Here is a 23437-nt window from a genome sequence, read left to right on the forward strand (position 1 = left end):
GACCGACCCAACGTCATCATTACAAAGCAGTTCTGAGTTCTCTGTGTGATTAAGATGGGAGCGACTTTGTCCCAAAAGAAATTTGTGTTGGGCACACACAGCACAGTATATCTGCCGTTAAAAATACATTGGCATAGTGCACACATACAGACTGCCACCAACCAAGAAATTGACAGCTACTTCTATAAAGTACCCTTACTCTGTATTACTATCTGCTAGTTTTAAATAAAGCTTCTGGGTTATGGTGGGATGGAAAGAAGGCAGGAAGGATACAGAGAGAGACAGACATAACGATGGTTTGATGGTCATAACTGATTCCTTACTTCCTGAGGTAGAGCAGGGTCACACTGACACAGAGACAGAGAGAGAGAGAGAGAGAGAGAGAGAGAGAGAGAGAGAGAGAGAGAGAGAGAGAGAGAGAGAGAGAGAGAGACAGAGACAGAGACAGAGACAGAGACAGAGACAGAGACAGAGACAGAGACAGAGACAGAGACAGACAGACAGACAGACAGACAGACAGACAGACAGACAGACAGACAGACAGACAGACAGACAGACAGACAGACAGACAGACAGACAGACAGACAGACAGACAGACAGACAGACAATATACAGAGACGATTCTCCTGTTTAAAGGAAATTAACCTTTTTCGACCCTATTATGGGCACGTTTAAAATAAATGTCGCGGAAAATGCCGATCTACAAGCTCACAATGCGTCAGCGTCGGCGCGTCGCGAGCTTGTACAGTAGTTTGGCTTTTTGTGCCGTATGACGCCACTGTACAGTAGGTATGTATGTATAGGTAGGTAGGTAGGTATAAAAGTATAAAATAGGACTTAAGTGGTTAAGACGAGGAAGACTGAGACAGTATATTTAGCAGAGTCTGGAGCTCCATGTGCAGTGTGTGGGCTCTTGTTCCCCCAGAGTGGAGACACTATTTTTAGCCATTAGGCGCAAATAACCTCCATTCTTTTTAGCTCCTCTGTTATGAGATGCCTGAGACAGAGAGAGAGAGAGAGAGAGAGAGAGAGAGAGAGAGAGAGAGAGAGACAGCGGGAGGAAGAAGAGAAGTAATGATGGTGGTAATAAAGAGACAAAATAATGTTAGAGGATGAAGCCTAAATTCATCCAACGATGCAATCGTTTTGATGAAATCCTCTCCCTTGTCAACAAAACCACGACCACAGTTAAATGTCCTGACCATAAGAAGGCCATGTAGACAGGCCGGACGTAAATGGGAAGCATCCAACATTCTTTTCTAATCACACTGCCATGAAGGTGCTTTTAGAAGAGCTGAACACTGTGACAGAAGAGAGAGATCTAAATATTTCTCATTGATCCCCATAACTCAAAACTTCTCATTATTATTACTTCTCTTAGTCATCACCGCCCTCCAGAACCGATTCCAGTGCAATAATCTCTGCTGACAAATGTGATGCATTTTGATCTTTCTTTTTAGACAGTCTCGAGCTTTAGAGGCCAAATTATACACAAATCCACGGAGCGCTGCCCTGCAGGTGGCGCCGCCATTGCTGCGGTGTCAGACTCGGTCAGCTGCTGCTACGGTTCTGTCCGTCTGTTGACGTTACTGGTTACTCTTTACCTGCTTGGCTGTTGGAGCAGCCATAAACTACACAGGTACAGTACGTCCCGATTTTCTGTACATCTTTGTAAAGTTAGCGTTGGTAAAAGTTAGTAAAAACCAGGTAAAAGAGTAACGTGAGCACTGAGCAGTCAGTGACAGCAGCTGACTGACACCGCGCAGCAGCAGCTGACCGAGTTTGACACCGCGGCAGTGGCTGCGCCACTTACAGGGCAGCGCTCCGTGGATTCGTGTATACCAGCGTTGTGCACTCATGTATGGCATGTCAAAATGTAATTCCTTCTTTTTTTTTCTTCGTTTCCCAACTTGACCTATTCATGAAACCCTCTTCTTCCCCTGTAGATGTCCCACCCACCTTATTTTCAAAAGACGTTTTCTCATGTTTTATCTTCAGACATTTTAGCAATATTTAATAAGTAATTATTATCCTCTGGTGTTCATTCCTCCAATTTAGAAATCAGCTAGTGCTGAACTGTGTTTTTTGTTGTTGAGTTTCATTGAGTTAGAAGAGCTTCTGCATTCAACTCCCAAAATCATTAAAAGACACACACATAATAAAAAACATAACATTGGCAGAACTGTTACAACACCACAGCAACAGAGAGAAATATACACACGCACAAACACACACACACATGGATACCTCTGTGTAGTTGCCGCGCTTGCTGTAAATTGCAGACAGGAGTCGGTAACATTCGATACAGCTGCCCTGTTTAGATATGATTCCCATTGTCATCTTCTCAGCCTCTTTAGTTCGTCCTGCCATGGCTAAAACCTGGGCCTGAGCAGTGAGAGAGAGAGAGAGAGAGAGAGAGAGAGAGAGAGAGAGAGACAGAGACAGAGACAGAGACAGAGAGAGAGAGAGAGAGAGAGAGAGAGAGAGAGAGAGAGAGAGAGAGAGAGAGAGAGAGACAGAGACAGAGACAGAGACAGAGAGGAGAGACGGTGGATTAGTGCTAGATGCCAGCCAGACGCTGGGTTGGCGAGTCTGGATGTGTGTGTGTCAGAACGGGCAGAGCACCCTGCTGGCACCCTTGAATGGATCAGTGTGTAGAGGTGGGTGGGTCTGTATCTGACACAAGTAGTGTTTCCCACAAGTGGAGAATGTACTTGTGGCCAGGTGGATCGACTCAGTATCACTCAGTCAATATCACCAATTCAAACTAAGATGTAAAGTAAGCCGGGGGCCTTCAACAGGGGGTCCGGGACCCCTAGGGGGTCCTCAGCGTTACTAAAGGGGGTCCGCCAAATCTTTGTGTGATATGTTTTTTTTAACCTTAACCACTTGTACCCTAGCATCCCTTTTCTGAGGAGAACTTCAGCCAAAAATAGCAGATCTACAAGCTCACAACGCCTCGCGCTGCGAGGCGTTGTGAGCTTGTAGATCGGCTATTTTTGGCAAAGAGGTATAGGTGTGTAGAGGGAAAAAAGAGCAGACCAAGTAAACAAAAAAAGTTGAATCTGAAACACAATGTTATACAATATGGGGGTCCCCGCTTCATCCCTCTCTCAGCTAGGGGGTCCTTGGGCTGAAAACGTTGAAGACCCCTGGTCTAAGCTAAATACTGAATATTGTCGCTGTCGGTTGGAAACCTCATACGTCCAAAACGGTTACTTTTCAGGATTCGAATAAAAAAATAGCAGATCGGCTATTTTTGCTACGTATGTGGACACTGTATCAAAGTAGGACATTCATTTATGAAAAATGGAGATAAGAGTTTTCTGCCTGACCGCTACGATATAATACCTTCATACATGTATAGCATTCCATTTCACTATTCCATTCCAACAGTGTTGTCAGAGTTTGAAGTTACTATGTTACCTATAAGTGGAAACAATGGTTCTGACTCTATTATCTTTTGGTTTTCTCATCTCATAAACCTAGATTTCCTGGCACACAGATTATGGTGTGTGTCTGTATACAGGCAATCTGGGAACCCAAAGCCAACTGAAAATGAAAAACAGAGACCTCTGCTGTTTGTTCTATCTCAGTTGGCTCTGGGACAATGACGACGTAACACCCGTGCGCAAGGAAACCGGGGTTTTGGTCTGCCTTCAGCGCATCACTTCCGGTGGTGCGACTATGTTTTCATTCCCACTAACAATATTTCTACACGGAACACTAACACCACTTCTCCCAGAGAACATGGATGGTTTTGGTTATAAGCCCACTTGTTTCTATGATGAAAGAGTAAGTTAAAATGTGAATATCTTTCCGTGGTTTTGTCTGCTCCGCGGACGGTATTGTTAAATTAGTTTCGGTTTGATTCGAGGGGGGAAGGATCGACGGACACGTAAATCCCGCCCACTACATTTGATTGGGTAAAGCGCGGCCTGCTTCCTGATCTGAAGGCACGCCCACTTGTAGGCCAGCGTGTACACGTTATGACGAACCTTCACGACAGATTCCAACGCAGAGCAGAATCTGTTCTTGAGAGATTAGTATACAGGTATTATTGTAGTTCCTGAGAGCTTAAAAGAAAGGTGTGATCCCTTTACAGTAGACAGTGTTGGGACTAACGCGTTACTAACGTAACGCGTTACGTAACGCAACTACTTTTTGCGGTAACTAATAACGTAACGCGTTGCCTTTTCCAATTCAGTAACGGCGTTATAGTTACTGTGATTTAAAAAGGTGCGTTACTGCGTTACATTAAGTGATCCAACTGCATTGTCTCCCCCGCGGAGCAGCTTGCCTGTCTGTCATCTAAACAGGACAGGCAGGCTTGGATGGATACAGGCAAATTCAAGCGCTCCCACTCACTCTAACTTGAGAAAGTGAAAGTTGCCAGAGAGAGAGGAGTGATGATTGGTTAACAGGGGGTAAAATGTCAGCCTAAGCCAATCAGAGACAGAGTTGGGCGGGTCTTGCCATACACACACACACACACACACACACACACACACACACACACACACACATCCACCACAACAACAACCGCACACACACAGTCTCAGCTGAGCGAAAGCGCAGCGTTAGTTTGCAGCTTGGAAATATAACCATTATTTAGAATTTGTGGGGATAAAGGGCGCTAAAGACATTGCAGTGACAGAAAACATTGTCCACATCGAGTAACAGCAATGCTAATCTCCTGAAGCACCTAACTAAAGTACATGGGGTTATAAAACTAGTCGCCAAAGAAGACTCCACCAGCAGTGATCTAGATGGAGCCAAAAAACGAACAAAAAACAAACGCCACAGCATGTCACCCAGACTCAACTAAACAGATTGATTGGCAGGTATGTTGTTGAGGAGGACATGCTTCCCATCGCAACGGTTGAGTTTGTTGCCTTCAGAGAACTAGTCAGCAAAATAGCAGTGAAAGCAGCAGGGCCACTACAGTGCAGAAAGACGTTTAATTGTTCCACTACGTTTCATAATGACTACAATGGTCTTTTCTCTCACGGTGCCACAGAGCAACACTAAAACTCTCTCTTTGTGTTTGTGTGTGTGTGTGTGTGTGTGTGTGTGTGTGTGTGTGTGTGTGTGTGTGTGTGTGTGTGTGTGTGTGTGTGTGTGTGTGTGTGTGTGTGTGTGTGTGTGTGTAATACAGTACCCTGCATAAGTGTGAGAGGTTTTTTATTTTTAAATAAAAAAAAGGTTTTGTCAGTTAAATTAAGGCCACTCACATCTATATGCAAATGACATCAAATTCATTCAAACTGATAACTGACTGGGGAGGGAGTGTGGGAGATAGGTGGGTAAGAGTTATTGTATTGCTTTGAGTGTAATGATCATTACATCCTGATGTGAAAGAAAATATTTCTAAAGAAGAAGAAACAAATAAACGTTTTTATGTATAGCCTATCAAAATCATTTGGAAATAATATATATATTTTTTATTTTATTTTATATATTTTTTCTTATTTAAAAAAAAAAGTAAAGTAAAGTAACTAGTTACTAGTTACTTTCATAATTTAGTAACTAGTAAAGTAACAAAATTACATTTTTGGAGCAGTAACTAATAACTATAACTAGTTACTTTTTAAAAGTAACTTGCCCAACACTGACAGTAGACCATGCCCCTTCACCATAGATCACCAGGGAAAAGGACACTAGACCATTCCGATTAACACTACAACACAACCCTTTTCCCCTCAACAATGCACCTTCATCCTGGGGGGGGGGGTCTAGATTAAAGGGATGGGGTTTGGGGAAAGGGGCTTAGTTTATTGTTGGGGATCACACTCCCATTCCACACCCTTTCCCCCTAGACCAGTGGTTCTCAAACATCTTCATGGCAAGTACCCCAAAAATGATATGATATGATATGTATTTGGCCCCAGACCCCCCATCTCAAAATATCTTGTGCCAGGGACCCCCATATGATAAGATGTGTATTTTTTTCTTTTTAAGAAAAAAAAGGAAGAAGAAATTATATGCAACCGCCCCTCCCCCATTTTTAGCCTAAGTATAATTTAGGTTTAAAGTGGTTAAACAGATTGTGATTGGGGACCCAATGGAACCCCTTCAAGGACCCCTGGGGGTCCCCGGCAGGTTTGCCAGATCTACTTATCATAATTTCCCCGCAAGATTTTATTTGAAAATAGCCGATCTACAAGCTCACAACGCGTCGCATCGCGACGCGTTGTGAGCTTGTAGATCTGCTATTTTCAAATAGCTGATGTACATGTTAAAGTGCTCATGTGGCCCATAGTGGCTTCTTTTGGGCTGGTTTTCCTAGACGTTGCTTGTTTCTCTCACAGAATCTGGCAACACTGGTCCCCGGACCCCACTTTGAGAACCACCACCCTAGACCACGCCGCTTTCAACACCAGACCACACCACTTTATGCCAAACCAGACTCAGAATAAAAGGGTGTGGTCTTATAGCCTGGTAAACCCTCCCTCCGTAAAATCTCATTTCCATTTGATTTCAGGAGTGAGTCTGGCATGAAGGCTTGTCTGGGCGTTTCTAGCCCGTTCACCAAATGGACGAGCCTATCAGCGTCGTCGCTCATCGTTCTGTGATTGACAGCGACAGTTGGCCAATCAGGTGGCGAGTTCGAGTGAGCCCGAATGAAGCCGAGTGCAGCCTGAGTGCAGCCGACAAAAGACGAACGGCAGCCATTGTTGTTTGTGCGAGTGCCTTCACTTCTTACTTTCGGTTTTAAAACGCTCTCAAACGTCTATTTTGAGGCACGGAATTTACTTATATCGTTTGGATAGAATTTAGTTGTTTAACTTCATATATGTGGTCAATTAATCATGACAGAGCCTATTTAAAAATAAAAATTCAGAGAACCGGCAGGGGCGGGCCATGCCACACATGTATCCGAATAAGGCAACCTATTTTGGGCATGGCCATCTCAAAAGTCCCGTTGCGTCACATTAGCTCTGGAGGTGGTAAAAATGAACTGCTGATTGGCTGAAGGGGAACAACGATCATTGGCTGAAGGGGTTGTCAGTCAACGGTATTACTCCCGCCCCAACTCCAGCCCACAGCCAATATTGCAGAATGGGCGATCATGCCAGACTCACTCCTGAAATCAAATGGAACTGAGATTTCCGGAGGGAGGGTTTACCAGGCTAGTGGTCTTAAACTGCATGCATTAAAAGTGCAAAAGGTGCATGTGATCATGGTGGGCATGCTTTGCTCTCACCAGGGCCAACCAGATGTCAGTGCTGTCAGGCTTAAGTCCAGCAGCCTCCCTGTACACCTGCAGAGCCTCCTCATAGCGGCCCGTGTTGTAGTAGAGCGCCCCTAGTGGTGTCAGGATGTCAACCTTCCTCGTCACCTGCAGTGCCCTGGGGGGGGGGGGGGGAGGGACAAATGGCGCAAATTCAGATAGTGTGTGATGAAGAATGATTATTGTTAATGAATAAACAGAAAATGTGTTGAGCTTCATATAACATGTCAGGCAAACAAAATACGTTTAACACGATGTAAGTGTGTTAGTACCACGGTCACACCGGAACAGAGTCTGTAAGGAACCAAATCCACCGTTTACGGTCATTCTACGTTATCACTGCAGCTCAAGCCAAGACACGTTCCTTTTAACACATTGGGTGCCAGAATTTAATTTTTTAATTTCCTTTTCTTTTTTGCCAGAAATCTCACCTTTGCGCTTCGCTGTGCTGTTTAAAGTTGTAGACTCCACGACGAGCAATCCATGAAAAACAATGCATGTGTGTAGGGTGCGCGATGGTCCTGGCTAAAGCCTGGAACGACAACATGTCTCACGCAAGTCACCATTGCGGAGCGATCGCGCATCGAGACTCGTTTTGCCCACTTTAAAAAGTTAAGGAGATACGGAGGTTTTTAGCAAGGAGATAGATTGGAAGCGGATGGGAGCCAGATTTTTTGGCACGGTGATCCATCTGTCCCTTACTTCTTAGAGTGTTCATGGGTGATTCCAGGGCTGGGATAGCCCCCCCCCCCCCCCTTGTGGAAAAAAACGAAAAAAACTAAAACATCGATTTCACGTAAATTTACGTTTTTTGGGCTTTTTGGCACTCCACGGGTGTATTTGCAAAAACGTAATAATACGGTTTTGGCACTCAATGCGTTAAGTGCCTTTCACTTTTCAATAAAGTCATTCTGATTCAGTTTATCTGATTATTTGTCCACTCTCACCTCTTGTACCATGTCTCCGCCCCTTTGTTGTCATTGGAGGAACGGAGGAGTCGGCCTAAGTTCACCATGGCGACATAGTGGGCCGGTTTGAGACGTACAGCGTGCTGGTAATGGGCTGCTGCTAGCTCCCCCTCACCTAGGAGATCATGGAGAGGAAGAGGACGAGGAAAGGAATGATGAAGAGGATCAAATGAGGAAATATTTAATGATGAAGGTTGATTGAGGCTATAGAAGTCATTTTGTGTTTCCAGAACTTGTTTTCAGTCAAATACTCTGTTGTTAATTAAACCTAGTATCTCATTCTAATCCAGTGGTTCTCAAACTTCTTTAACCCATTAAAACCAGGAAAGCATCCAGTATCATTTTAGATTTGAGCTAAAAAGCATTATTTTACACTTTGGCTATTCAAAAATTGCAGATATACAAACTCACGGCACGTCACTTCATACATACGTTTTTCAGAAAACGTAGGATTTAGAAAGCATTTTGTAGAATCGGCCTCAGGTTAAAGGACATCTTTGTTTTTTTACAACCAAGGTTTATATTTTAGCTTGTAATTAAAGTAAATAAAAGATGAGTAGGGGTGTGCCGATATATCGTCCCGCGATATATCGCGATACGTTTTCGCGACGATATGTATCGTTTTGGGAAAAAAAAATATCGTTTTTGATTTTTTTTTTTTTTTTTTTTTTTTTTTTACAATCATAATAATCAGGCATGCAAACGTCCCCGAAGTGAAAAGAGTGACAACATGTTTTTTTTTTCGGGTCAGGTGTCATACTATTTGGATTCAAAACGGCTATTGTAGCTGAAAAGCTACAAGTTTGCATGTCTGAATAATGCAAAAACAGAATTATTTGTTTGCATTTTCTTTTTTTCTCCTCCATATATTTTCATAATAAAAAAAGTGCGTATCGTATCGTATCGAAGTTGTGAGTCAAATATCGTATCGTATCGTTTCGTGAAATTAGTGTATCGGCACACCCCTAAAGATGAGTGTTATTTGTTCTTCATTTACTGCTTTCTATAGTTTTAGCAATTTTCGCGATATTTTTTACAGTGGGCGGGTGCATTCTGTCCGGTGGCTAAATGTGCCTTTTTTTTTTTATACAATAAAAAAGGTCCCGTGGTCTTTGATGGCCAGATGTGAGTTATTGGGGGCTAGAAGAGCTACTGTAAATAATAATAAAGAAAACACCGGGTTATTGTGTAAAAAAAGACTTATTTAGCCACCAGACAGAATGCCCCCGCCCACTGTAAAAAAGATCGGGAAAATTGCTAAAACTATAGAAAGCAGTAAATAAAAATGTTTTAACACTCATATTTTATTTACTTTAATTACAATCTAAAACATAAACCTTGGTTGTAAAAAAAACTAAGTTGTCCTTTAATGGGTTAATGAGGACACACAGATCCAGCAGTGAGTTGAACTCACCGGTATCCACCAGAAACACCCCGTAGTTGTTGTGCAGGTCGGAGCTGTCGGGACACTTCTCAATGCCTTGCAGATACACTTGGTTGGCCTCAGGAAACCGCTTCTACAGGACAACAAGGATAGACCGTACAGGTATGAGGAGGTGTAAAATGACAAGACCAAAGTAGGCTAAGCTTACAGAATGCCCACATTAATAACCGCTTACAAGTCAGGGGCTGTGATTGAAATAGCAACATTACAGATGTACGTAGCATTAATTGTTGTTTAAATCCGGATCCAGATAGCAGAGGCGAGGCTCAGGGCATCCCTCCCTATCCACAGCACCCCTAAAATACATTGTTCATTTTCACTATACCACCTTATATTTATGGCATCGTTTACTACTTTGACATTCAATTTCAGCATAACATTACAGTGTAATAGCCTCTACTAAACCTATTTGTAGGTACTGTATAGTAGTATCAATGGTCAAAAGGAACCAGGAACAGTGACATATTGATCAGTGTTTGACCTGTTCAGCGTAGAGTGAGGCTAGGCTGGAGTAGGCGTCAGCGAAATGTGGTCCAAACCGAATGGAGTCCTTCAGCAGAGCCTCGGCTTCCAACTCCTTGTTCTGGGATCTGGAACACGTTATTATCAGTCTAAATTATGGCTATGGATTCATAGCAAGTATTCATATTGCACACACACACACACACACACACGTGTTTGTATTACTATACTTGTGAGGACATCAACATTTTAGGAAGCCGATTTTATGATTGATTTATGATTTTTTGGGGATATTTTTAACCGCAAGTCTAAAGCCGGAAAATAGCAGATCTACAAGCTCACACACGTTGTGAGCTTGTAGATCGGCTATTTTCCGGTGTCTGACATCGCCGCACAACTAAGTATAAAATAGGGGAAAATCTAACCCAACCCCCTAAACCTAACCTCTAAAGGTCTAATCCTGAACCTAACCCCAACCTGAATCTTTTTCTAATCGTAAAAGTATCTCTAAAAATCTTTTTTCAACCATAAAATAACTATTTATCTTGTGAGGACCAAGAAAATGGTCCTCACAACGTCTATTTCTCATAATTATTCTACTATACTTGTGGGGACGTTGGTCCTCACAAGTATATTAACACATTGACCGCCAAGACCGTAGTCCTACGGGCCGTTAAATCCAACCGTTAACCGCCGTACCCGTAGTCCTACGGGGCGGGTGTTTTCCCATGTTAAATCGAACAGGTGCAGATTCCGGATTTTTTTTGCACTTCCGGTTTCGGGGGGGGGGGGGGGGGGGGGGGGGGCGGGGGCGGACCGGAAACGAAATAATACTGTTTCCGTTTTTTGTCCCGCCTCCGTTTCCTGTCTAGCGATCAACTTTGGAAGCGGTTATCTCAGCTTGTTGTTTTGCTCTCCGCATCCCCCACTGTAAAGTTTTGCCCTCGTTCTCCAAAATGGAGGGTCGGTTCGCGTCGCGGTCTTCGGTGTTTTGTAATGTCGGATCCCGTGTTTGTGTCGAACCAAATGAACGCGGATTTTAAACGGATTTAGCGGGGGCTATGGCGGAATCAAAAAAACAAAAAAGGACAATAAAAGCTTGGCAGTGGTAAGTGCATTATGAGATTAGACCTTGGCGGTGGATGTGTTAACACACACACACACACACACGTTTCTTACTTGAGCAGGTTCCCCAGGTTGAAGAGGGCTCTGTTGTGCTGAGGGTTGATGTCCAGGGCTCTCCTGTAGTATCGCTCAGACTCCTCTGGGTGGCGTGTCAGGGTGCCCAGGTTGTTCATGGCGCTGGCATGGCGAGGATACAGTCTGTAGCGAAAAGAGAGGAGCGGGGAAAAGGGAACAGAGGAAGGCAGGGTAAAGAGGACAGAAACGGAGACGAGGGGTAAATTACTACTATTGTGATGAGGTTCCACGCAGGGTTGCCAGATCTGCTTATTATATTAATTTCCCCGCAATTTCTTTTTTTGAAAATAGCCGATCTACAAGCTCACAACGCGTCGCATCGCTTGTAGATCTGCTATTTTCCAATAGCTGATGTATATGTTAAAGTGCTCATGTGGACCATAGTCGTTTCTTTTGGGCTGTTTTTCCTAGACCTGGTTGCTTGTTTCTCTCAGAGAATCTGGCAACACTGGTTCCGCGTCATAATGAAGAGATGCCAACTGATGCATCATGGTCTTCATTATACAGTTTCGCCAACATTGTCAAATATCGTTGCTGTCAGGCAGAAACCTTTTTGGTAAATGAATGCCCTACCTCATCCTACAAGAGTGTTGCACATTGCAAATTGTCAAAATAGCAGATCTACAAGCCCACAACATGTCACGATGCGACATTTCTGTAAATATTTAATTAGGAATGGTTTTGAACACAATAATACTACATTTTATTTATAACGCACTTTACGTTTTTGCAAGTGCTACAGGGTTTAAAAACAAATGGCACAAAAATATCAAAAGCAGGGCAAAAACAACAAAAAAAGGCATTCAGCAACAAGAAGACCCTTTCTTGTGGGGAAAAGGTTGATTAAAAACGAATTAAAAGACCTAAGAAAAAGCTTTGTTAAAACACACACGGTTTCCACCTGAAACGACATCCAATAACATCATTTCAGGTCTCCCTGCCATACTATGATCCATAGAGGACCCGAAGATGACCTTAAAGTAGCAGATAGAAACATCCGTCATGTTGGCCCAAGTGTCTTGTGATAGATAGGAGTTTATATCTTGTAAGAAAATGACAGAGGTCAATCATCTCAGAGTGTGATAAATACAGCAGCAGCTTCTCTCATGACGTTTACTGCTGCTCTTAACCCATTAACACATTGACTGCCAGAGGTTTTTCTATAACAGGATCAGCCAGTGCCAGGAATTTTGACCATTCTGACTCATATTTGAGGACTCACAGAACATTTTGTGTTATGACTATAAACAAATGGAATATCTCAAAAAAAAGCTTAGAATCTCTTCTTTTTTTCTGAAAAGAAAGTGAGTTGATAGCATGTTCCGTTCTTTAGCTAGAGGTAGTTGAATACAGCTTGGTCTTCACCAAAAACAGACCTTTTTGTTTAGATTCAGAGTTATGAGGGTTTTAGTAAAAGGACACACTTTAGATGCATAAAATGATTTCAAAAGTGTTTGACATTTATTTTGCCCCTTCATTGACATCAGTCATGTAAACAATACTTGTTTATAAAAAGACATTTAAAAAAAAAATGCTTTCGATTGTACATTTATCACTGTTTCCAAAGTGCAAGCTTATTTCAGCTCATTTCAAACAACATTATTCACTGTAATTTGTGTGTAGTGTTTTTTCCCCCAAATAATAAATAATAATTCAAAGTTCAAAGTGCAACATCAATACATTCATCGAGAGCTTCCTTTTCCAAACGTTTTGCCCACACAAGTCAAAATCTCAAGCCACACCTGTATTCATAGCAGCAAATAGCAGATCTACTAGCTTTTACTGAGCTTTTAGATCAGCTTTTTTTTTCTTTTATGCCATTTATCATGATTTGTGAAAATAAATAAATAAATAAAAATAAGTCTGTCTGTCTGTCTGTCTGTCAGTCAGGCTTCAGACTGTGACCCCCCCAAAATAATCATATTTGAACTGGGGACCTCATTTTGTTTGAAAATAGCAGATCTAGGCCTACAAGCCAGCCCTTTGTTTCTCTCTCTCTCTCTCTCTCTCGTTCCCAACCCGAGATCGCAACCCGCAGGTTGAACACCCTCTTCTAGTGGCCACGTGGGACACATTGTTGCCAGGTTGTGAGAGAGAAATAAGCAACCAGGTCTATGAAAACAAGCCCAAAACAAACGAGAGATGTGGTTGCCTCGCTATCATTACTTTGAAAAAAATAAAGAAAAACTCAGTCAGTCGCCATGAATCCTGTGTGTGTGTGCGCGCGCGCGTGTGTAGTTGTCCATGATCGCTATGTTGTTTCTGTGTGTGTGTGTGTGTGTGTGTGTGTGTGTGTGTGTGTGTGTGTGTGTGTGTGTGTGTGTGTGTGTGTGTGTGTGTGTGTGTGTGTGTGTGCGTGTGTGTGTGTGTGTGTGTGCGTGCGCGTGTGCGCGCGCGCGCGTCCACCTCGCTACAGGCTGCTCGCAGCCTCGCGTATACACACGAGTTACTTCTGGAGTTTTATGGATAAATCCGTTCGCCGTGATCGGTGCGGAGCCCAGGGACCCCTGGGACCCCCTGGACTTGTAGGGTGTGTGTGTGTGTGTGTGTGTGTGTGTGTAGTTGGCCATCGTTGTTTGAAAAACAAGTAACCTCGCATCACCAGTCTTTCCTTGGAGGAAAAAACAAAAGGCGACCGTGTCCAGGGAGTTTATTTTTTATATGGACATCCCACCGTTTGCCAACTTTGCCATGATCCCACCGTGGTGTTGCAGAAAACTGCTAAAGGTAGGCTGAGGTTATTTTTCACTGGAGGTGGACCCTCCAGTGGGGGGGTCCCTGGGCGGTTGGAGGTTTTGTGTGTGTGTGTGTGTGTGTGTGTGTGTGTGTGTGTGTGTGTGTGTGTGTGTGTGTGTGTGTGTGTGTGTGTGTGTGTGTGTGTGTGGGGAGGTGCGGATCGTTCGGACCCTCGGACCCCCAGGTGGCCAGGGGGTCCCTGGCCGTGGACTGGGGGTCCCCGCCTGGGGGTTGGAGGTTGTGTGTGTGTGTGTGTGGAGGTTGTGTGTGTGTACGCTCTGAACCAGGGCTATGTGTGTGTGTGTGTGTGTGTGTGGGAGGGGGGGTTGCGGTCGGAGCGTGTTGTTTTTTTGGAGAAAAAAGAGGCGACAGGCTTGTGCTTGTGTATCGATCGGGGACCCCCCAGGGGGTCCCTGGCCGTGGACTGGGGGTCCCCGATGACAGGCTTTGGCTTGTGTGTGTGTGTGTGTGTGTGTGTGTGTGTGTGTGTGTGTGTGTGTGTGTGTGTGTGTGTGCACTCAGTGATCAATGAGGGCTGCTGCAGCTACTGTAAGCAGGGGGAGAGACGCTGATCGCTCGGAGTCGGATAAACTTTATAAAAACAGATAAAACCTTCGGTGTGATACAGAATCGCGGACCCCCTGCTCTTATGCAGATTCAGTGCTTTGTAATAATAGGTTTAGTGGTCTAGATGGATGATATTTTGTGCCTGAGGGGGTAATCTAACGTCCAGTGCGCATTTTTTTTTTTTTGCTTGCCACGGGTGCTGCTGCCTCACTCAACACAGGCAGCCGCTTGCTGCTCGGATCAGACTTTCAGTTTAATATGACTTTATGTGACTTTAGTGTTTTGAATAACAAGTTTTATATTATCACTTGACCAGATAATGATATTTTACAACTTTTCTGTGCTCTAGATGGATGAAATTTCTTGTCAATGTAGGTAATGACTTAATCTAATGTAAACTACAAAAAAGACCACTTCGCGTAGATCTACGCGATTGGCACGCTGCGGCTTTAAATAGGTTCGCGTAGATCTACGCGATTGGCACTCAATGTGTTAAGACCTGAAGCCGATTCTACATGTCTCCTGAATCCCAACAGTATTCTGAAAAATGTATGTTTCTATATCAGTGGTGCTCAATCTTTTTCATGTCAAGGACCCCCAAAATGATATGTATTTGGCCGCGGACCCCCATCTCTAAATATGCTGTTCCAGGGACCCCCCAGAAGCAAAGATTTGAGTTAGAAATGTCCGCTTTAAAACAATATATATTCAAAGATTTTAACGCATTTTCAAGATTTTTCAAAAATGGCAGATCTACAAGCTCATAGCGCGGCACTCGCCGCGCTATGAGCTTGTATATCTGCTATTTTTGAATAGCCAAAGTGTAAAATAATGCTTTTTAGCTCAAATTTAAAAAATGACACATGCGTTCCAGGTCTTAAAGGACGACTTGACCACTTTTCAACATATCTTCATATAATAGGTCCTCACTAATGCTCATGATAAAATTAATAAATTATACAATTTTTTTCTACTTGGTCTGTGTCTCATAGGAGGGCTGTGGACAGTCCAGAAACCCGTCTACCAGTGACATCATCGTTAGGCAAGATTTTTTTAAGGCAAGATCTTTTTTTCTAGGAATACAAAGCCTGCAGTTTCTATTAGCTTAGATTCCCCATTGATGATGTCACTGGTAGACGGGTTTCTGAACTGTCTACAGCCCTCCTCTGAGACACAGACTGATTAGAAAAAATGTGTACCATTTTATCATGAGCATTAGTGAGGACCTATTATATGAAGATATGTTGAAAAGTGGTGAAGTCGTCCTTTAATGGGTTAAACATTACAATAAAATAGTATAGTACTGTATATACAGCAGTCACTGTACATGTCCAAATGTAGTAATTGTTATCATGTAGTCACACGCTCTTGTTAATAGGCTACTTTTCATTGGTTCAATATTTATAATCTCACAGACAGACTTAACCACTTTCCAGTGGTGGAAAAAGTACTAAAACATTTTACAATCAAAAATGGTATCAAAATGTACTTTAAGTACCAAAAGTAGAAAGTACTCTTTCTTCAGAAAGTCCCATTTCACAAGTTTTCAAATGTATAAAAATCCTTTGAAAATAGCAGATCACAGCTTATAGATCGGCTATTTTCAGATGGCCGAAATGTATATACTGTAGGGCTGAAGTGGTTAATGCATGTTTTGTAATAATAATCAAAATCTACAAAATAACTAGTAACTAAAGTTTTTAAATAATGTTAGTGGGGTAAAAGTATAATATTTGCCTCTGAGATGTAGTGGAGTAGAAGTAACTGTACTGAAAATTGGATATAATCCAGTAAAGTAAAAATACACCAAAATTGTACTTGAGTACTGCGTTGTGAAAGCTTGTAGATAGGCATTTTTTTCTGAAAATACACCAAAAGTTGAAATATGGAGATACTGTACAAGGTTTCTACCTGATAGGGACAATTATAACAGAGAGAGACAGACACAACCCAGTGCCAGGGGGTGAATGGGTGCCATTCTTTAAAATATTTTCAAAAAATAATAAAACATTAATGCTTTTCAGAAATGTAAAAAACTAAAAAAGAATCCAAACAGAAGAATTTCAGAAAACGAATAAAAAAGATTAATACATTTGAAAAACATTAAGAAATAGTGAAAATAGCACATCTACAAGCTCACAACATGAGCTTGTAGATGTGCTATTTTCAATATTTTTTAAAATAGGGCTCTACACCATAGTGGTTAATTCATCATGTATCTTTGTTTGGGTCCTGGGGGGACACCAAATGTGTCTTTTCGGGTCTCAAACTAAAAACGTTTGGAAACCACTGGTCTTGTGGATGCTGGCTTGATGTGAGCTGGGTTTGGAACCTGATGAAAGTCCTTCCAACGTCTCTGGTCTCAACTGGGCAGCCAACAGGCCAATTAACCCACTTTAAAAGCCCTATATACACTCGTATGATGAATAGCGAAAATAGCAGAGCCGCTATTTCTCTTTTTGAAACTGTCTGTGCCCCGAATACGGTTAACAGAAAGTGGTTAACAGAAAGTCAAGGAGTGCAGTGGAGCGCCCACACACTAACTGTACTGCACATGCGTGTGAGTGTGCGCTTGCGTGGGTACGCTTCAATACCCTGACAGCACACCTCAGCTGTCCTCAACTACTCCAGGGAAAGCTGAGAGGAGGGTGGAGGGAATGAAACCCAGACGCGATGATTGACAAGAAGGACACGATTCCCGCACATTTCTACCGATACATTTTCAAAAACCTTTCCATAATATTTTACCCTATTTCCATGACTTTACTTATAACTCTTAGAGAGCCTTATCAGATTCAGATACAACACTAACAACTTGGTTTAATAACATCGCCACGTAACTAAAGTTCAAACTGGTCAGACTGACGCAGACAGCAGATCTGTAGTGTGTGTGTGTGTGTGTGTGTGTGTGTGTGTGTGTGTGTGTGTGTGTGTGTGTGTGTGTGTGTGTGTGTGTGTGTGTGTGTGTGTGTGTGTGTGTGTGTGTGTGTGTGTGTGTACTGTGCAACGCATGTACGTACTGCAATGTACTTCATGGATATAATTAATAACAATTAATTGATGGAATTAATTAACTAGTGTAACAAAAATGCACATTAGACATGTTTTAGGATTTTTATGAAAAGAATAAACAATAGCCAAAAAGTATATAGCAGATGGAATTCGCATTCATCTTTCACATCTTAATGTCTAATCTCATGTACATAGCTGCTGCTTTGTGGACCTACAAGAAGGGCTACCACCTTTGTGTTTATAACCTTATTTACATTACAGTCATTTAGCAGACGCTTTTATCCAAAGCGACTTAGCATTCAACATAGGTAGGGAAACAAAACTACTAATCACCAGAAGTCTTAAATGCATTTTCTGCTAAAACAAGCAACCAAGAGTATACCTAGCGCTAAGGTAAAGGTGCAATATATCAGCTACCTACTTTCTTAAACAGATGAGACAGATGAAAATAGCTAAATTAAATGAGCACGAGCTAAAACAAATAAGTGTATCGACTAAACAAGATCCAATAAAACAATACAACAATAAAACAAGAGTTCGTACAACTAGTTAACAACAAGTAGGCCAGGCAAAGAGGAAGGGTAGTGTTTCCTGAAGAGGTGGGTTTTCAGCCTGCGGCGAAAGATGGGCAGTGACTCTGCTGTCCTGACATCACTTATGCACCTTTTATCTAACTGTGTATGTAGATATCTTTGATTTGTTTTCAATAATGATTTGTTTATTGACAATGCACAACGTACACATATCATTATCACATCTTTCTTCATTTCTTTTTTTTGTAAACAGATATCTTTTTGTGTGTGTGTTTCTATTTACTGTTTGCTACATTTTTATCTTTGCTCTCCCGGTTCCCCCTCCCCCCATATTTTCTTTTTCTATTCCTGAAAACAACAAAAACTAATTTCACACACTTCTTTACACCAATAAACCTGTGACAATAAAGTTGATTCTGTCTGAATGGAAAGAAAAACAGATAATGATGAAAATATTCATATGAACTGCATCAACATAATAAACATTACCCTGAACCTGAACCAATGGAAATACAGCAGAGATGTGATTACACCTGAACCAATGGAAATACAGCAGAGATGTGATTACACCTGAACCAATGGAAATACAGCAGAGATGTGATTACACCTGAGCCAATGGAAATACAGCAGAGATGTGATTACACCTGAACCAATGGAAATACAGCAGAGAAGGAAGGGGATGAGCAGAGGTAAGGTGTGTGTGTGTGTGTGTGTGTGTGTGTGTGTGTGTGTGTGTGTGTGTGTGTGTGTGTGTGTGTGTGCGTGCGTGCGTGCGTGCGTGCGTGCGTGCGTGCGTGCGTGCGTGCGTGCGTGCGTGCGTGCGTGCGTGCGTGCGTGCGTGTGATAGAGATGAATAGGACTGAGTCAACACTCAAGTGTTGAGTCAAGACCATTACATGGCTGAGAGTGTGCACTACACTGTCTCTCTACATCTGATGTATGCATCTACCTTGCTTCTTATATAAGTCGCTCTGGACAAGAGCGTCCGCTAAATGCCTAAATCGTGAATGTGAGCACATAAAAGCTTATTTATATGTAGATGAGTTTCACATACTGTAGCTCAATCAAGCTAACATGAACAATGCGACACAAGCTGAACCCTGAAAGGGTTCACGGCCCACCCATTTCACCGTTCTAAACGCGTGCTAGAACCTTGAAGATCGTCTATTTTTGAAAAAATAAATTGAAAGTGAAAGTGGTGTGTCTGTGGGTTTTATAAATATTTAACCAATGAAACATGAATTACAGCTTGTGTGACAAAATTATAACTACAAATGGGAGACATTGGAACACAGGTTGTTGTTCCTATTTCCCAGTGGTGTAAAGTAACTAAGTACATTTACTCAAGTGCTGTACAGAAGTCCAATTCTGAGGTCTTTAGTGGAGCATTTCCGATTTTCAATACTTTTACTTCTACTCCACTACATCTCAGAGGCACATATTGTACTTTTACTCCACTACAATTATTTCAAAACTTCAGTTACTAGTTACTTTTTAGATTACTAAACATACCGTATATGAACCGCTTAAGCTCTATATGTATTTCAGCCATTTGAAAATAGACGATCTTCAAGCTCACGACGCATCGTGAGCTTGTAGATCTGCTATTTTCAAAAGATTTCTATACATTTGAAAAGTTGAGAAATGGGACATTCTGCATAATGAGTACCTTCTACTTTTGGTACTTTAAGTATATTTTGATAACAATATTTTTGTACTTTTACTCAAGTAAATTTTGAATTCCGGTCTTTTACTTGTAACAGAGTATTTCTACATTGCAGTATTGATAATCTTACTTCAGTAAAAAATGTGAGTACTTCTTCCACCACAGCCATTTCCTGACAACTAACGGTTGTGGACATACAGTACAAGTCCAACAGCATCGACAGGCTCCAGTATTCTAGACCAGGGGTCTTCAACAGGGGGTCCGGGACCCCTAGGGGGTCCTCAGAGCTACTATAGGGGGTCCGCCAAATCTTTGTGTGAGAGCATCCCAACGCCTCGCACTGCGAGGCATTGTGAGCTTGTAGATCTGCTATTTTTGGCAAAGAGGTATAGGTGTAGAGGGAAAAAAGAGGATTTAAAAAAAAAATCTGAAACACAATTTTATACAATATAGAGGGGGTCCCTGCTTCATCTCACTCTCAGCTAGGGGGTCCTTGGCCTGAAAAGGTTGAAGACCCCTGTTCTAGACAGAAGATGGTCTGACTCCAGTTACTGTGGAAACCAGGCTGGATTGTTGTCAAGGACGCAGGAAGCATGGCGCTCGTGCAGCATGCTACTGCTGCATGAATGCAATTAACGGCACCAGGACAATGTGGGCATTCCCAGGATTTTACAGTAGCAAAGTTGAATTAGGCAAATAGATACGCTGACAAAGGATTTCAGAAAAACGCACGCACACACACACACACACACACACACAGAGGAGTGGATAAGGTCACCTGAGGGCTGTAGTGTAGTGGTGAATTGCTTCCTGGTGTCGACCGATGTCTTTCAGGAAGTTGGCATAGTTGTAGTGAACCTTGGCATTGTGAGGCAGAGTCTGAATACCAGACCTGAGAGGAGAGGAGAGGAGAGGAAAAGATTAAAGGTAGGGTAAGTGATTTGCAATTATTCAAATAATTGCAAAATGGGTCTATGTTCTGATAGTGCTCGTTACTATAGAGTGTCCTGTCCATATAAGGAGTCTCCAATGTCTCTTCAGCTCTTTATTAAACAGAAAATGCATTTTCAGTGCTCTCTCCTGATTGGCTTAAATGTTGTCACCTACCTGAAAATTATATTGTGTTTACTAAAGAGCTGGAGAGACCCCTGTGACCGAACAAACGCTCTGTAGCAATGATTACTATCAGAATATAGTACTTTAACCTTGTTAACAAAAAACAAAATAAATGCAAAAAAATATCACTTACCCTACCTTTAAGTCAAACACGTCTGCATGATTTTAAACAAATCGTTTTAAAAAAATAGTATCCTAGTCGGGAAAAAACCTTGTATCTCCATATCTCAACTGTTTCTGTTTTTTCTGTAAATGAATGCCCTAGTTCGACATTCAAGTCGTACTAAAGTAGTGAAAATAGCAGATCTACAAGCTACCAAAGCGCTGCGATGTTGTTTTTTTTTATAATAAAAAAGGACCGGTTTTGGGCATACAAGGTTTCCGCTCGACAGCTACACAATGTACAAAAGCTAGTACATAGCGTGCAAAAGTATGAACATAACCCCCCCACACACACACACACACACACACACACTAACACCCGAGTCAGAAGAAGAAAGCTTTATGTGAAAACATATTCAAAGATTTACTACGCTTTTCTGTCCCCCTCTCTCCCTCGCTGTGTGCCAACCTTGAGAATTAAAAGCCTGCCGTCCTCCACAGATAAAAACACTTTCCATTTATCAACAGTCAACATTGACACCAGACTGAAAGACACAAGGGACAGACAGAGAGAGAGAGAAGGCTTATCAGTTTCATGGAGGCAGACCAGTAGAAGGATGGATAGATAAATGAAACGATAAAACATCACACAGCCCTGTCTCATTTATATATACGAGTTGCACTATAAATTATTCAAACCCCACTGCTAATGTGGTTTATTTAATTTTAATTGGCAAAATTCACAAACTCTCAAGTGTATCAAATAAAGAAATCAAACAAGAAGAATGTAAATAGCCCAACACAACCAACATTATTTGGAGTGGTTTCTCCAAATTCAGGAAACAAAATGCTTTTAATGACTACTGCAGGCTGAGAATGATTAAAAACTGTTAATGACCAGTGTCTTTAGTACTTACTTCTATGACCTGCTGAAAACGTGATATATAGCCAGACACCGGCCTTTGGCAGCATTCATAATAATAATAAGTAATCTTAGCCCATTACTCATATGCAAATGCCTCCGGTTCTCATATACTTGGGTTTGCGTTCTTCTTCAAACCCAAAGAGATTTTATATGGGGTTCAAGTCAGGTTCAAGTCAGGAGAATGTTCCTCCGAAACCAATATTAGTTATTAGCCTGATATTAGCTGAGAGAGAGAGCTAGAGCGAGAGCGAGAGAGATACACTTCCTGGTTAAAGTATTTGGGAAATATTCTGCATCTCGGCTCCTGTGTTTTTGGCGCAACATGCCATTTTCAACAGCGTATAACAAGCGAAGGGGAGGTCGCAATGACATTTTCTTTTTTTCACGGAAGCACAGTGAAACCCTCCGTGATTAGCAACCATCAGGGGATCGATCATACTGGAGATAATTATTCTGTGACTACTTGAAAAGGTTAGAAAAGTCGAAGGAAACGCTGGCAGTGGGTGCACGCAGCCAGAAATAAGTCTGGCAGTGACTGTGTTAAGAAGGCATTTGTGTAGAATGGGCCTCAAGGTCTTAATGGGTTTTTAAGTGCCGTACATTCAAGTGAATGTACTTCATTATACCGTCCACCACTGCAGACGTACAGTACACACTGTACTGTACCTGAACAGAGCCTCTCTGGACAGCCAGATGTGGTTCTGCTGCACCGTCTTCCAGGAGAACAGCAGCAGCAGCAGCAGCATGGACACGCTCAGGGCCGCGGTGCCCCAACGGCCCACCACCGAACACAACCGGCCCAGCCCGTGGACCACCAGGATACAGTAACCCATACTGGAAGGAAAAGACAGCATACCGTTAAACACAAATAACTGCGATTAACAATTGAATTGTGTTTTTTTTGGGGGGGCATTGAACATTGGAACATACGAATGCAAATTTTATTTATGTTTGCCTTTTAGGCTTCGTAATCTAAAATTGCACAGGGCAGATATGACAAATAACTTAAAGAAATTAGTGACATATTAAATACTTTTATACTTAAAAAATGCGGAAATAGCTGATCTACAAGCTCACGAGGTGACGCGCTGTAAGCTTGTAGATCTGCTATTTCTGCTTTGAAAAGTGTTGAACATTTCTCAACATGGAAACAATTATGCAAAAATAATTGCGATTAGACAATAATATGTTATAATTGTGACAGGCCTGAGTAACACACACACACACACACACACACACACACACACACACACACACACACACACACACACACACACACACACACACACACACACACACACACACACACACACACACACACACACACACACAGTGAGTAAACCTGAAGGGTCAAAGTTGAAGTGGTCTTTTATTACATTACAGCCCTCAATCTCCTGAGCTTGCTGGTTCGCAGGAAATGGCTGGATTGGTGTGGGAGCAACCTGGCTTCCTGAATAGCTCTAATAGTACAA

General features: G+C 42.2%; 1 protein-coding gene across 2 annotated transcripts in view; it reads right to left on the bottom strand.

The window, feature by feature from the left end:
• Positions 1–23437, bottom strand: part of tmtc1 (transmembrane O-mannosyltransferase targeting cadherins 1) — a 107439-nt gene that overhangs the window by 4232 nt on the left and 79770 nt on the right. For both annotated transcript variants that reach the window (XM_084049611.1, XM_084049610.1), the window contains exons 9-16: positions 22632–22799; positions 20601–20714; positions 11288–11431; positions 10128–10236; positions 9617–9719; positions 8182–8317; positions 7208–7352; positions 2248–2385 (exon numbers count right to left, since the gene is read on the bottom strand). In XM_084049611.1, coding sequence (XP_083905737.1) covers positions 2248–2385; positions 7208–7352; positions 8182–8317; positions 9617–9719; positions 10128–10236; positions 11288–11431; positions 20601–20714; positions 22632–22799 — 1057 coding nt within the window. The remainder of the gene's footprint in view (positions 1–2247; positions 2386–7207; positions 7353–8181; positions 8318–9616; positions 9720–10127; positions 10237–11287; positions 11432–20600; positions 20715–22631; positions 22800–23437) is intronic.

This window comes from Gymnoscopelus microlampas (assembly GCF_963454915.1).
Source record: "Gymnoscopelus microlampas genome assembly, chromosome: 23".
NCBI classification, from domain to species: Eukaryota; Metazoa; Chordata; class Actinopteri; order Myctophiformes; family Myctophidae; genus Gymnoscopelus; species Gymnoscopelus microlampas.